This window comes from Eptatretus burgeri, chromosome 23 (assembly GCF_056783735.1).
Source record: "Eptatretus burgeri isolate ZD-2024b chromosome 23, Ebu_testis_v1, whole genome shotgun sequence".
In the NCBI taxonomy this organism is placed as follows: domain Eukaryota; kingdom Metazoa; phylum Chordata; class Myxini; order Myxiniformes; family Myxinidae; genus Eptatretus; species Eptatretus burgeri.
The window spans coordinates 578,496-595,068 of NC_140983.1; the positions used below are offsets into that span (position 1 = coordinate 578,496).

A 16,573-nucleotide genomic window follows, 5' to 3' on the forward strand; every position below is an offset into this window, starting at 1 on the left:
GGAAGGTATCAAACGAGAAAAATGTGGGATGATAAAATTGAGGGTTTTTGAGTGATACCTGTGAGAACGTGATGACGTCATCCGAACGGAACTTGGGGTCATTTCCGTTCGTGAGGGGCGGAGTCAACGGCAACGGACTTTTCAGCACATGTTCCTGGTCATGGACTTTGCAAGAAAAGATCGTCAGCCTTGATGCAGCAGGACTCAAAATATGCAAGTCTTTGCTCCCTTTACCTGTACCTTCTCGGTCATTGAACATTCGTTCGGGTCAGGACTGGGGTTTCTTCGGGGTGGGAAATCTAAATATCGGATGCCAGCCAAAGTACCCGTCGCTTCGCTGACGTATTTAATCAAATGACGTCAGTCGATGATAATTGTTGCTTCTGAGACAACCATGCAAATTAATGGGGAAAAAGGTAAAAACTTTCTCACCCAAAAGCTCAAAATGTGACTCACTTCCTCCCCACCTCTCCCCATTCCTCCCATATAAGCAAATGAAAAATTGAGACTTCCTGATGAAAACACTTCTTTCCCCCAACATAATCACAGTCCTTTTATATTTTCATGATACTCAAATATCGAACCGATGAATATTTGTCCATGTTCTACTTCAGAGTCACTTCATTTTCTTATAACATTCATTTCCAACGAGTATATTCACAAAGAATAGCTTGGAACTTGCCATAAACGTGTATGTGTCAAGAAATCTGATATTCGTTATGGGGGATGTCTGAATTGTTTTTGTGAATGAGATGTATTTTTGATCTGTGTTAGGAATGGCAGAAATATCTCCAGATGTCTTTTAAAGTTCATTCATAAATTGATGTATGTCATAGTGAGCGTTGTTGTGAAGAAAGACAGGAATAAAGTTTGGGGGCTTGCAATTAAGATTACAACGGGAATGAGCTGGACCTCTATATTTACCAGAAAGATGACAATGGTCCTTAACCTTGACCTCTCCCTCAATTTTCTCCTCACAAATATGGCAGACACTTTTCTTCCTAAATTCCTTTTTCTCTCCCTTTGTTAATGACATTGGTTTATCCGTTTGAACCATTACTTCTCTGAGTCTTATACAGTCTTTTTCCAATCGTCTTCCAAACTCCTCTGAGGTATCTTCTTCTCTATAAAGTTCTAACTTGTATTTATCACGAACAGATGATTTGATATTATAACAGAAACCACAAGGAGAATGTTTTTGATCTTTATTTGTGTATGATTTATTTGGATTTGGAGAAACAGTACCTATCTTTTTAAGGATACTTTCAACATCAGCAGAAATCAAAAATGGATGTTTGTTAGATTTGTTGTAATCTTTGAATGATATTTTCTTTCCTACTTTTCGTATATTAATTATGGTTGCTTTATGATTACGACAGTATTTGGAATGTTGATTTAATCGTTCTTTCGTATGAAAGAAGTTGAGACATCTCTTTCAGGGATATGTTTTATTTGTTTATTGAATACTTTTGAGGTGATTAGTCTTGATAAATTTTTGATAAAAGCACAATGTGAATTTTTCCCGAACTATAACAAAGAAGGTCAATGTGTTTCATCATTTTTATAGTTATTTGAAATTTTTAATATTTGAACTTTTTTTGTATCCGTTAATCCATAGATATTAACAGATAGATTATTCATTTTCTCAAATTTAGGAATATCTTTCAATGACATTGGAAACTTAAAATCTTTAACATTTAGCGTATTCTCGTATTTCTTATAATGTTCAACCCTTTCATGTTTCCATTGTGGAAGATGTAAGTGGGCAAGAACAGACCATAGAAAACATTTATTCACCTCTGCCATCAAAGATGGATGGAAGTTACTGTTTTCACCCCTTTCTGGTTGTTTGTTTGTTTGTTTGTGAACAGTATTACGGAAAAACTCGACGGATTACTCCGAAACTTGGTGTGGGGGGGGGGGGTTGGTCTGGTCCAAGGATCATGCCATTAGATTTTGGAGTTGGTCCAAAATCCAATATGGCCACGATGGCGGCCAATTTGAAAAAAAAATGAATTTTTTTTTTTGCATTTCTACATGTTTTAAGTGATTTCCAACCCCCCCCCCCCACCCACCCCAAAAAAAAATTGTTAGAGAAAAAAAAAATTTGCAACTTTTTTTCAACAAAATTTCGATTTCTTTTTTTTGCATTTCTACATGTTATAAGTGATTTCCAACAAAAAAAACATGCCAAAATTATAATTGCCGCTGATTTTGGAACTTCAGGTGGATATACCCATGTAAAATCCATTTCAGTCTCAAAGAATCCAGTTATGACGAATGAATTGAGTATGTAAAAGTTAAAAGTAAAAGGGAAAGTTGCAAACTATAACTCTGTGAGCACTGTTGACATCAAATTGAATGACTGGGATATCAGGTTCACTTGAGTGACCTCGCAGTATTGGCGGCGGAGGTTTTGCACCTCCCCCTCCAGTTATATTTGTTTTGAATATTAACGACCGCTTTCTTAAGTTTTATCTCTTTTGGTAATAACAATATAAGAAGAAGCTTTAAAAGCATCTGATTTTAAGATTTGTATATCTAAAAAGATTATTTTTGTCATAGCAAATCCACGACCTATTACAGTGTTATCAACATCTTGTTCTTGTCTCTGGAGTTCATCGTAAACATCACATCTTACAAAATCTTGAAATGACGTGACAAAGTGAGGGTTTGTCCTCATATAGGGAGTAGTTTCATCACCTTCTCTTGCCATATTCAATTTTACTCCGATATAAAACTTAAAAGTTTTCATTTCACTTAATGTGTTTTTAATTACAGTTTCAATACTTTGTTTAACCATATCAACAGCTTCAATGATTTAAGATGGTCCAGGGTCTTCAAAGCGAAATAATCTTATTTTTATATCTCCTTTTAAATGCCCCATCAGTGTTTTCAATGGAGAATTTAGTGGCACCTTCCCTTTCTTCATTCTTCTTGTGTTTGCGTGTTTGAAGGTGTTTATTATAATTTTTTTAAAAAGAATATCAATATTACATCTATCATATTGAAAAGATTGAATGTGTGTTTCTTGGATTGAAGGTGTTTTTTATAACATTTATATTCATGATTACAAACGTCGCAGTAGATTGTATTCATCATGTTTATAGAGCAAAAATTTGCTTTAACTAAAATTTTCTTGATGAAAATTTCATTTAATTTACTGGTGAATCTGTGCTTAAAACCATTTTATTCACCAACTTTTTAAAACTTAATAAATACAATGTATCAAGAAAAAATACAAGTTTCAATCAATCTCTACATTTGTAAAAGATACTGAGAAATTTGTCGAAGATGTAAAATTGAATAAAGATAAATATAACTATTTGATAAGAACAATTATGCTGAATAATATGAGTTCTTCAATTTCCTTCAGTGGAAAGGCTTTTCGTATTTCTGGAACATCAATTAAAGTAGCTCTAACAAAAGTTTCTCTTCTCCTTCTGGCAATATATTCAAAAGAAAAAGCAATGAAACAAGAAAAAGTATCAAAAAAGAAAAATCTTTTGGATGAAGCTTTAGAAAGAAAAGATAAGACCATCTCCAATATGCAAGGAGAAATTTGTATTTTTTTCAACAACCTTAAAGATGCAAATCTTGATGAAATAAAGGATGTTAATATATCAGGTGAAATGACATTTCGTTCAGTCGTCGTTAAGGACCATTTTTAAATTACCTTCATGGAAAAAATGTAGTAGTTGAATCTGTTAATGAAAAAAAGTATATAGATACAGATGGTAATGTTTTTTCTACTAACTAAATATGAGTCATTCTTCAACTGAAGATTTTGAAGCTTATGAGAGTGATGATAGCAAATTGTTTGAACAGAAGACAGTTATGATACCGAGAGTTTGTGTTCAAACGATAGATATGAAAGTAGTTTTATAGATGATTGTGAAAGCACCAATGAAAGTACCGAAGATGATACCGAAGATTAATTTTGTTTGAAGTGAAGTTTTACTTTATAAATATGAAGAGTATACTAGATCTTGAGCCTCTTGAATTCCCTGATTCTCCATTTGACAAATTTGAGAATTGTTCTGCATATGATAGAGTGGGATTAAACAGAGTCAGAAGCCCATAAACAATGTATATTCTGTGATTATCTTCTAATTTATGAAAAAAAAAAATATAAAAAAGAACATAACTGTTTTCAAAATTACATCAAAAATGAATTACTTTGCAATATTAACAAAATAAATGAATGTTAAGTACGAGGGTGATAATACATCTTTTCTAACAAGGGAATAGACTGAACAAATGACAATAATGTTTCATGGATTGATGATTTATATTATTAACAATTGTCATTTTCAGGAAATATCAACACAAGATATTGTATAAATAAAATAATGGATTATCTTGAAATTAAACTTGAACTTGGGATAAAACATAGAGTTTCTAAAAAAGGCAATAAAAAATTAAGTAACCATTTATTCCAAATATATAAATGAATCATTTTTTACCCATTTTGGAAAACAAGAAAAAATTTAACAACTATAAAAATCTTCCAAATTCATTAAGATGTCTCAAAGTTGGTTCAAGCGGATGTGGAAAAACCTGTTTGTTTTTAAAGATGCTCCTCACTCCCAACTTTTTGGATTATGATAATTTAATAGTTTTTACAAAGTCAAGTTTTCAACCTGAGTATCAACGACTCTCACAAGGTTTTTATGCGGGTCTTCAAAAAGAAGATATAATCGGTTTATTTAAACTTCAAAACGAACGAAATTATTACAACATTGAAGATATAATACAACTATTTTGTGATAAACAGAAAAGTAAAAAGATATCAAAACTGATAACTTGTTTTCTTTGTGATAATATGGATGATATACCTTCACCCCAAGATTTGGATAAGTCAAAAAAGAACCTCGTTGTCTTTGATGATTCTGTTAATGAGAGAAACCTAACGGTTATGGATAGCTACTACACAAGAGGGAGTCATTCTTCTTGTAATTATATTTATCTTCGTCAATCATACTTTCAACTCCTTCGTCACTCAATAAAAAACACTGCTAATACTTTTATTTTATTCCAGTTAAATTCAATAGATATAAGCAATTTTTGGAGAGACAATTGTTCAACATTATGTCGTAAATAGGAATTTGGGGATTATATGAAGCACATGACTGAAAAATATAAATATATTGTTGTGAAACAAGATGAGATATTAAGAGATATATTTTTTATTTTATTTACAATGACATATAAATGGCAACTATTATTATAAATCTTGTGGGTAAATCTGCTTCTGGAAAAAAAAAAAACTTTCATAAATCAAGGTTCTTGAATTGTAAAAATTAAAATATTGTCAGTTTTTTTTAAAAAAACATGTGATTCGAATTGTATCTACAACAACCAGAGCAATACGATCAGGAGAAGTAGAAGGTGAAGATTATTACTATATTTCAGTAGAGGAATATATGCGATTGAGGAATGAAGGTCAAATATTTGAGGAGGTTTCCCTTGGTACAACAAAATATTCACATTGAAAGAGTGAGTCAAAGAAACTAAAATCTGGTGGTCTTGGGAAATTAGAAACTAATCCAGAAGGAATGAGACAAATTATTAAACATCTGAGTGGAAATGGAGTTAAGATTTTATCATTTGGTTTTGATGTTGATGAGGAAACTCAATGCAAACATCTGAAAAGCAGACATACAAGTGATTAGTGAAGAAGAAATTACAACTCGTATTAATGTAAATAAAGAATTTGATGAAATATTTAAAGAAAAGGATATATTTGAACACATCTACTTTAATGATGAAGAAAAGGAAAATTTCCCTGTTGACCTGTATTATTCAGGAAATGATATTTTCCAAAAAATAAATGGATGCAAAAGAAAGAGGAAGAAGATTTAAGGAACATCAAGAGTTTGTTTCAAAGTTGTAAAACAACAGGACGACATAAAGAAGAAACGCAGACAGAAACTCACGGGTGAAGAAGCATTTGAAAGAAAACGAGAAAAAATTTTAACCACTTTAAAAAACTTCCCAAGAAAAAATTATACATGCTTCCACAGTTCCCACAATAGAATGTACTCGTAAATAACTTCAAATGTTAAAATATTTCAGTCAAATGATGGAGGAAGAATAAGAGAATTAGAATATGATGATGAAGGATTATTTCAACAACTGGAAGAGATTAATCAACCGCCTGATTATATTGTGAAGGCTCTTCAAAACAATGAACATTCAGTGGATTAAAAAACCAAAGCAGGACTCATTCCAACAGAACATCCAGCAATATTTCATCTTGTTCAAGAAAAGGGATTGATATTTAATGATGAATTTAGATTCTTGAGTTCTGCTCAATCCCCTGTCAAACTAACTCCGAGATGAATGTTTCTTCGAACAAAAGATGGAAGACAAGGTTCAACTGTGAGGGATAAATCAAAGTATTTTGATAAACCATTGAATATGAAAAACAAGAATGATAGAGTAAATATTGATTTCCTGGACTCTCTTAATTACAGGGTCAATATATCTGGTAAAAGTCGGAAGAATGAGAAGGAGAAACACATCATTCAGACTATAAGTCGGCTTGGTTCACATGGTAGTTTTCTTCCAAATGACCCATCACAATTAGTTAATAGACTGTTATTGTTGTTAGGTCGTCAGAAGGCTGGAAATAATTGTTTTCATGAAGCATCAGCCATTTTAGACCAGTTGATGAACATGAAAATAATTAATAAATGCCAATACAAAGATATTTTATTCCATATTGAATAAGATGAGAAGCACAATTGTTAGTTTTAATTTCACAACAAGCAACTACGCATCTTCATTTCCATACCCACTACAACAAGATGCAACAAAATAATATGAGGCATCTTTATTGTCTATGGAAACTTATAATCCTTGTTTAATATCACAGAGAAAAACGATAAGTTTAGTCATAATCCAGGAAGTGGATACAAAACGATAACAGTTTCACCCGGAGCATATGAGATTTCTCAAATATCTTCCGAAATTGCTCGCCTTATGAAAGAACAGGGTGATGAACCAAAAAATATTGTTTTCGATATTCACAAACAAACTTCAAAATCAACGATTAAACTTAAAAATAACAAGGTTGATTTCACAATTGATAATTCATTCAGAGAGTTATTGGGTTTCTCCTCAATCAAAGATTGAAACTAATGGGACGTTTTACAGTGATAATGTCATTCAAATATCCTCAGGCATAAATTCGGTATTAATTCCCTGTGATTTGATTGATGGTGCTTATAATGATGGAATAAGAACAAATACAATATTTTCATTCAGTGCATACTCAACCCCAATTGGTTATAAATTCAATATGGAACCCAAAAATCTGGTTTATCAACCTGTGTCAGGAAAAACCATATATGCAGGGTAAATTTTAGGATAACCGACCAAGATAATAGCATGATTTCTTTTCATGGAGAAATTATATCCATCAGAATTCACCGATGTGAAGTTTTCCAATAAATAAATAAATACGATGGTTATTGTGAGGAAACACGAGTTGGGAATATATAAAATAATTACAGGGGATGGGATGTTCCTTTCCCCAGACTGCAAGGGTGAATATGTATCTTGGTGGAGGATACTATAAACCTAAGAGACAAAGGGGTGTAGGACATTAATTTAGAAAAAAAGGAGATGGAATAATGGATACTCTAATGGGTATAGGTTCAGTTATTCTTTCACATAAATACCTAATTGGTTCAAATGCTTCCGCTGTAGGAAATGTAGCGGTTGCTATCAAGAGTGTAAAAGATGCCCAAAAGGAATCCCATAAATTGCAAACAAGAAAAGAAATTAAGAAAGGCAAAACTCAGTTGTCTCCCCAAGAACGACAGAAATAATTCAAATACTTGGGTCAGGGTTTCAAAAGTTTTAACATATTTTTTCCAAAATAAATAATAACATTTTTCCTTAATAAAATAAATTACATTGCCAATGCTTTTGCTGCTCAGAATAAATTTGTTATTGATGAAATTAGTTGGTATATTAGTGAATATACTCCTCATCTTAAAACAGAAGAGATGTTGAATGGAAGACTTAACTCAACGAAACCACTAAATGTATCATACCTTAAAAGAAGATGCCAACACGTTAAACTGAACCAAACCACTTACACGTGGAATCTGGGTGTTCTGAAAGGAAAGCCACGATATCTGTGGCTCATTTTTTAAAAACCAGATGGTGATACTGCTACTGATAAGAATAATGCATTGAGTGATCATGCAAAGGTGATACAACTTCGCGTTTCTCTCGATGGAACATTTTATCCACGAGATAGATTGGAAATTAATTGGGGAAAAATGATTATGCTGAAGCATACAAGTCTTACCAAAAGCTGTGTGAAAGCAATGGAAATAAAGAACCCATTTTGGATATGACAGCATTTAAAAGCCTGTATACAATCTTTGTGATTGACCTTTTCGAAACTCTTTTATAAATCATCATCAAATCTTATTGGTTTCCTATTTAATATGAGAAATATAATTGTGGATGCAAGAGTATCGCAGAATCCAGATGAATATATGTATGATATTCTGTGGGGTGAAAGTGGTTCAAGGATAGTAAGGGATGAGGAAGGAGGTGAAGAAACTGAGGTAAGAGAGAAGGAGGAGAGGGAGAAAAAAGAGGAGAGGGAGAAGAGAGAAGGAGGAGAGAGAGAGAGGGGGGGAGGAAAGAGAGAGAATAAATAAACATAAAAATATGGAAACCAGTGAGATTATAAAAAGATCAAACGTATTACAGAAAATTAATAAATCTCAATGCACTGAGGAGGAAAACAAAGAATTGACAAGCCTATTAGAAATACATGCGTCAAGAGTATTAAAATCGATTTCAGGGAGTGCTCAAAGGGAAACTATAAAGTCGAATCGAGTGGATACTTCCCAATACATTGAAAGAGGAGAGAGTGGGAAGTTGATCCATATTGTTTGCTTTTGGAAGAAACAGAATTACAGATTAATACAGATAACTGTGTCATGATTAGTCTCACATCATTTTTTTGATAAATAAATGAGGAGTAAAATGTCAACTGGGGTGTATGTTAATCAAATCAATCTTTTATCAGTCTCTTAAAAAAGAACATTATCCTCGAAGTAAGAATCAAGAGAAATGTGGAAGCACAATTTGCAAACAACAAATACACGATTTCAGGAATAGGAAATTATATGATGGTGAAGCAATAGTTTACATGACAAAGAAGGAAAGAAATTGGATAATTACACAAAGCCAAGGAAAACAAACTGATTTAACAAAAGGAAGATGGGGTGGTATTGTTGTGGAAATGGGCCCTTAGTGGGTTATTAAATATAGGATTAGCCCAGATCCCCCCTTAAATGCATGTTTAGCGAGGTTGTTTGGTAATCGGAGGTTAAATGTGTTTCGGAAGGTGTATCAGGGGGTCCAATGTTCATAGAGTGGTGGTGTTCCGAGAGGTACCTTCTTTTTCCTTCCCCCCTCTTAACCAGCCCCCACCCAGCGCCCTGACAGAGCCAGTCAACAAGACGTGCCAGCAACCCATTGGCGGAGAGCTGCTGAAAACCCGGACCATGGACCAATCACGCGTCTCCGGAAGTGGTCCGAAAAGCCCGCCCCAAAAGGCAAGACCAACTGCTTTTCCTGTCTGCGATCTGCTTTGTGAGGAGTCACTTGACCAGCTGTTCCTCCTTGGCCATGGATCCAGCATGCAGGTCATCCCCAGGTTCATCCTGAATCCAACCACAAAGCCTCTGACTGTCCTTACTCCCTGCACAGCTCGACCACGTCTTTTCATCCCATCAATCCACCTGCCGAGTCCAACACCCAGATTTGGCCTCATCTGGTGTACAGGCCAGGCCTGGATTTGCATACTGCACCTTGTGAAAAACCAGCTGGAACACATACCGGATCTTTTGCTCTTGTGTCGTCGACCTCACAGGAGCTGGACACACCGAGTCTGCGTGCGTGGACTGGGCCGATAGGAGGACGTCGCCGCCATCTTGCCACGCTGCATGCTCGGGCTGGGTGCTCGAATCCGGTGACATCGGCTTGTCACGAGCCGTATTCGTGCCTTCCACACCTTTCCTCTCGTCCATGAGGCACCACCAAGTACTCCGTGTCTTGTATGCATGTTGTCCAGGCCTCAGGCTTATTTTGTTAGGGCCCCCCTGCGAAACCCGTATCCGTAGCTCCCGAGATAAGGGCGGGTTATCGATGAATTATAACGTTATCGCGAATGCTTTGCTTGTGTCGTGTTCCCCGATGTTTCCCCATTAAATCTGGCTGATTCATACGAAATTTGCCACCCTGAATTTATCCGTGTCGTGCTGAGGAACAATCGCTCGATTTGTATTTAAAACGAAACTGGCTAGGGATTGCAGCAGACTTCGCTCGGTCTCTGATCAAACCCAGTCTGGAGCCGGGGTATATCCCCAACTGGCAAGGCACAGGGGTACTTTGGTATAGTGCTTCGGTGCGTGACCCGAGACCTGTGCCGAACTAGCCGGCGATACCTTAGACGGCAGTGCTGTTAAGCGCTACCGCATCAACAATAGTATTACACGTCATCATATTAATCTATTATATATTTCTGATTCATAAATGACAGCAAGAATGTTTCAAGAAAATTATAATTTTTGCATTCAAGGATACCTACAAGAAAACGGTGTTCGATTTTACATTCCTTATGAATTGAACCATAGACACGGGCATTTTTCAATGAAGATCTGGCCTTATACTGATATTAAAATACCCACAAATAGAGATTTGATTAAAATATTAAATAAAAATGAACTTCTAAAAGTGATAAAATATAAAACTCTGAGAAATCATCATCAAATTTTATTGGCTTCCTATTTAATATGAGAAAAATAATTGTGGATGCAAGAGTATCACAGAATCCAGATGAATATATGTATGATATTCTGTGGGGTGAAAGTGGTTCAAGGATAGTAAGGGATGAGGAAGGAGTTGAAGAAACTGAGGCAAGAGAGAAGGAGGAGAGGGAGAAAAAAGTGAAGGAGGAGAGGGAGAAGAGAGAGGAGGAGAGGGGAAAAAGATAGAAGGAGGAGAGGGAGAAGAGAGAGAAGGAGGAGAGAGAGGGAGGAAAGAGAGAGAATAAATAAACATAAAAATATGGAAACCAGTGAGATTATAAAAATATCAAACGTATTACAGAAAATAAATAAATCTCAATGCACTGAGGAGGAAAACAAAGAATTGACAAGCCTATTAGAAATATATGCGTCAAGAGTATTAAAATCGATTTCAGGGAGAAGATTTAAACGAGAACGTGGAGATAAAGAAGAGAAAGAAGGAAACGATTGTATTATTGATGATGTTGGTGTAATTGACTTTGATTAAAGTTTTACGTTTTTTTTCTTAAATAAATGAAGGAGAGAGTAAAGACATTTCCAAGGATTCTTTATGTTTTAAAAATGAAGATTCAAATGTGCATGTTGGAAACTAAAAAGGTTTTCGCACTCTGCAGGAATTTTTCACATGAATAAATGAGTTATTGTCTCAAATGTAAAAAGAAAACCAAGAGTAAAAATATCTCATATGTTAAAAGTAAAAATAATAGGATTATGCAAAAAGGCACATGTTTAGTGTGTGGCTCAAAAAATAGTAAATTCATCACCAAACACAAACGAGGGGAGATATACAAAAGTTTATATCAGGAAGTAAATTTACAACAACTGGAATACCAGGGGAATTACATCTCCCAGGGTATTCTCTCTGTGGTCCAGGAACAAACTTGAATTAAAGATTAGATGAGGCTGACAATCCTAAACCTTGGAGCAAACCTATCATTTGGGTTGATGAAGTGTGCATGAGGCACGATATTGATTATGAAATTAGCACAACATTGGAAGAAAAACACGAAGCGGATCGAGAAATGTGTAATTTATCTTTAATACAAAATCCAATCTTGAGAGAAAAAGTTAATAAGTTAATCTTGAAGAAGATGATCAGTGCTAAATTGAAACTTGGGCTTGGAAATTCAAAAAACTTATAGGCTGTCATGATGTCATGAAGATTGAAGAGCAATTAGCTGATGAATTACATAAACCAATAATCACAAAGTTTAATAGAAGGAAGATTTATTCCAAAGAAGTTGATTATTGCTGGTCTGCTGATTTGATTGAACTCAATAATGATGAGGGGAACAAGTATGCTTTATCCGTTATTGATTTGAGGAGTAGATATGCGTGGGTTGTCTCTTTAAAAAAGTAAATAGTTAATACTCTTATGTTTGCCTTTCAACAGATATTTAATAAAAGCAAGAGAAAACCTAAAAAAATTGTGGACTGATGAGGGTACAGAGTTCTACAACAAAATATTTATGAATTTTCTTTAAAAGAACAACATTACATTATACAGCACCTTTAATGAAGGAAAAGCGGTTGTTATTGAGCGTTTCAATCGCACTTTAAAAGAGACTATATAAAAAGTTCACTCAACTCGGTTCTCACCAATGGTTATCTATAATTCTATAATATCTATAATATAATATAATGGTTATCCAAGTCAAATAAGCCTGGTGTGTTGGCGCAGTGGTTAGGGCAGCGGCTTGGGATCCAAAAGGTCCTGAGTTCAAGCCCCGTTGGGCCACTGAATTAATACACCAGGGGGTTGACTCAGCCTGTCATCCTTCCGAGGTCGGCGAAATGAGTACCAGTGTACTGGGCCGGTGTATACCCCGGTTAAAATAGGTGTACCATATCCCTGTGTCGTAAGAGGCGACCAGGGTTGTGTCAGGAAGGGCATCCGGCGTAAAACATGTGCCAAATCACAATGCGGATCATACGGATGATCCGCTGTGGCGACCCCTAACGGGAGCAGCCGAAAGAAGAAGAAGAAGGTTATCCAAGTCAAATCCAACATTGGGCGGGGGCTTCCTTGGCCCTTAGGTGGAATTGGATATGGAACGATCGGTGGAGAAGAGTTTTAAAAACAGTGTCATCCCCTTGGTATATTTTGATCGGTCAGGGAGTCGAGAGGCTTTCCTGACGAAATTTGAATGCGTGTCTCAGCTCAATGGTTGGGGGGAACGAGAGCACATGGGAAATCTGGTGGCCACACTGTGGTGCCCAGCCGCCGACGTTTTAAACGTGGTCCCAGAGGATACATGGACAAGCCGCCGGAGTGCGGAGCGGGTTTCGAACCTGGCCTCCTCCACCCACGATTTTTTTGTTCGGGTGCACAGTGTACATGTGTGTAAGTGTGTGCGTGTGAAAGTTCACGTTTCATTCTTCACTCTTGCAGGTGCACGAAAGCTACTCCAGCCCTTTGATTCAGAAATGTCAATCCCAGAGGGTCCCGTAAGTTCTGGATCTGTATCATCTCGTGAGGTACACAGAGATGAACAAGAGCCAGGTGTAAACAAGGGGACAGGTATGTAACTGCGGATACCTAATGGTTGTTTTTTTTTTCTCATGTGCTTTTTCATGTTTCACATTTTAACTTTGTTAGTTGTAATAGTGTTACGATTTTGGAAATGGACTCCGGGGGAGAACATTCATGTTCATGGAGGATTCCCCAGAATTAGTTATTTCTTAGTTTGTGTGTACATAACATCCTTGCTCTGTGGCCAGCGGTTTGAGTTTTTGTGCAAAAAAAAACTACACAAACACCACACAAAACAAGTCCTGGCAAGGTTCTCTGATCTCTGATTGCTCTTGTTGTTTTGTTTTACCATGATCATCTCAGTTCATCTGCTGCTTGGTTATTGGCAATCAACAAACATGGAAAACTCACAACATCGATTCTTCTTTCCTTTAAATGGCCCCCATGTTCCCCATGTTGTTTTTTTTTCCTTTAAATCTCTCGTGTCCCCAACATTGAATGAACCTGACACTGATGATATCCCACAATTATTTGCAGTAACCACATCATGACCTAATTAGTTATAGCCATGCCTTTTTCTTTGCAGAGAAACAAATGGAAAACGTTTTTTTGACTAACTCTGCACAGTTCTTCATCGAAGATCATTTCAATCAACATTCCAACCAACGGGAGAACAACAAACGAACTCACACTGGGGAGAAGCTGTACACGTGTTCTGTGTGTTCGAAGGATTTTAATTATTTATCAACCTTCAATCGACACAATCGAGCTCACACTGGGGAGAAACCGTACCAGTGTTTCGTGTGTTCGAAGGTTTTTAGTCGGTTATCAACCTTGAATCGACACAAACGAACTCACACTGGGGAGAAACCGTACCAGTGTTTAGTTTGTTCGAAGGTTTTTAGTCGGTTATCAACCTTGAATAACCACAAACGAACTCACACTGGGGAGAAACCTTACACGTGCTCTGTGTGTTCGAAGGATTTTAGTCAATTATCAACCTTGAATAACCACACACGAACTCACACTGGGGAGAAACCGTCAAGTGTTCTGTATTTTGTAAGTTTTTTTTCGTGAGTTGTCATCCTTGAATAAACAGAAACAAACTCACACTGGTGAGAAGAGTTTTGTTGTGGATACCCCCCCTGTGAATGATTCCGGCGATGTCAAGCTATTTAGCAAACTAGTGAGGAGAATGCAAGCAGGCAGAAACACAGCCCTGGCATGTACCTTCTTGGCATGACTCCTCTGCGTGTTTGCGGTAACCCCTTTGAAGCAACTGAGGTCCTCCAGCCTCTTGGGGAAAGCAAAATGGCTGACTGCAACAAAAATATGCCAAACAATGACAATTAGTCAGAGAAAATGACTGACGGGACACAGACACCTGGAAGGCTGAGGCCTAAGTCTGTGCGGCCGCACCGAGCATCCGGAATGTGTGCTGAAAAGGATAATGACTGCAGGCACCTGCTCCAGCGAGGAAGAGAATCCCTGCCTCACGAGAGGACAAAGCTGCACACCAAAGCTAAAAAGGTGTCACCCGTTGCACAACCAAGAACTACTTGGTTCCAGCCAAATCGGAGAAAAATAAATGAATAGGGCTGGAGCTGAGAGGAGAAGGGAATCGTCCTCCACTGCAAAGTGTATTGGACACACGAAACATGGGGGACGAACAGTGGAGGAGAAAGATTCATGAACCAATTAAACCAAACAAAGCTGTTAGCCAAGGCCGAAGGTATTCCATGACCGAAATTCAATTCAACATCATCAAGGAGGCAAAGACACTTCACCCAGGAAAGTATAAAGGAAATAACTAATAAAGCAAGATAACAAGCAATGGAAAACATAAATCAGATGACCCAAGGAAAGAATCAGCATAAAAATGAAATACTGGACAAAGAAGGAAAATGGACCTCAATATGGGCAATGGAATATTTCAAATGAAAAGGTGTGAGAAAAGGAAGTGTGAACACCTGGGAACAGATATTCTGAAGACGACGCCCTGATAAAGTTAATTTTAAAAAGACAACCCGAAACTCAAAAAATAACAAGATCGTACAAGGGAAAATATTCACAAAGGAGGAACTAAGAGTTAGAGATGAACAAACTGACGAGGCAATAAGAAATGACCAGTCACCTATAAATTGCGACCGGCCACCAATATAGACTATAGGGCATGTAGTCAAAATCGCTTCAGAAAGTGCTTTTTGTGGTCTCCACATTGGAACTACATATATTATGTCTTAAAATATAGGTATTGCATTTCTTATCAATATCCCCTTTGTTCCCACGCTCAAAAATGGAGCATTAATTAGTAATTCCCGCCGAAAAATAATGCGTCAAACAAGTAATGTTTTAACGGGGTACTATGGGTCAAAAAGACCTGACCGCATTCAAGAGGTATTATCTTGCCAATGTTTTGACAAATGATGCCATGTTTGGTATCAACATAATCATATAAATATCTAGTTTTAAGAAATACATTAATTAGCGCAAGTCAAGGTCAATCTTATCAGTGACCCGAGGTCAAATGTCAATGACCTGAAATTTGGGCTCAGGTAAAATTAAAAATTTGCTCATAATTTTGTACACATTTACAAATATCAGATCATGCTGTAACATTAGCAAGTTGTTTATAGGTTAGCAAGCTGTGATGAAATGGAGAGTTTTTTGAAAAAAATATTTTGCATGTTGCCATGGCAACGGTTTGCCAAATTTTGTGATTTTTTCTTGCTAACAAATTATAAAGTAAAACAGAAGTTTGTTTAATTGAACATTAAAAAAAATCAAATGCTCTCGTGATTCTTGTCAGTGGAGGTCAACACAACAATTTTTAGGCCTAATCATTCATACATGTAACTGATGCAACAATCAATTTACACACATGTGCAGCAGATCTGCTTGGCTTGAAAAAAAAAGTTTCCAAAAGCTATCCAAAAACAACCAAAATGCACCATTTTTAAAAATGAAAATTTTGGGTAAGGATTTCTTAATCTAAAAATTTACTAACATTACACATATTAATGGTCAATTCAATTATAAAATAGGTTAAATTGGGAAAAATATAAGTTTGTGCAGCACTATAAAGGATTTAAAAAGAAACTAATTTTCTAAAGCAAATGGCTCCTTGGAAGAATTCTCCTCTGTATTTTTAAAATGAAATAACGATATTTTCAAACCCCAAAATGCTGTACTTTCCTTTAAAAACTAATCAAAAAGTGTATGTGGCAACCCACTGAAATATATTTCTTCTCGA

At 36.1% G+C, this 16,573-nt stretch overlaps 1 protein-coding gene and 1 pseudogene across 3 annotated transcripts in view; both read left to right on the top strand.

The window, feature by feature from the left end:
* The window catches only part of LOC147007907 (tubulin alpha chain-like), a 188,392-nt pseudogene that overhangs the window by 85,381 nt on the left and 86,438 nt on the right, over window positions 1–16,573 (top strand). The window lies entirely within an intron of this gene.
* LOC147007911 (uncharacterized) overlaps window positions 1–16,573 on the top strand; it is a 38,837-nt gene that overhangs the window by 12,092 nt on the left and 10,172 nt on the right. Inside the window, exons 3-4 of one of the 2 annotated variants that reach the window (XM_085866024.1) lie at window positions 13,240–13,368; window positions 13,907–14,430. In XM_085866024.1, coding sequence (XP_085722150.1) covers window positions 13,240–13,368; window positions 13,907–14,397 — 620 coding nt within the window. In that variant the 3' untranslated portion in view covers window positions 14,398–14,430. Of the gene's footprint in view, window positions 1–13,239; window positions 13,369–13,906; window positions 14,431–16,573 lie in introns of those variants that run through there. The other variant, XM_085866023.1, reaches the window with a different exon arrangement.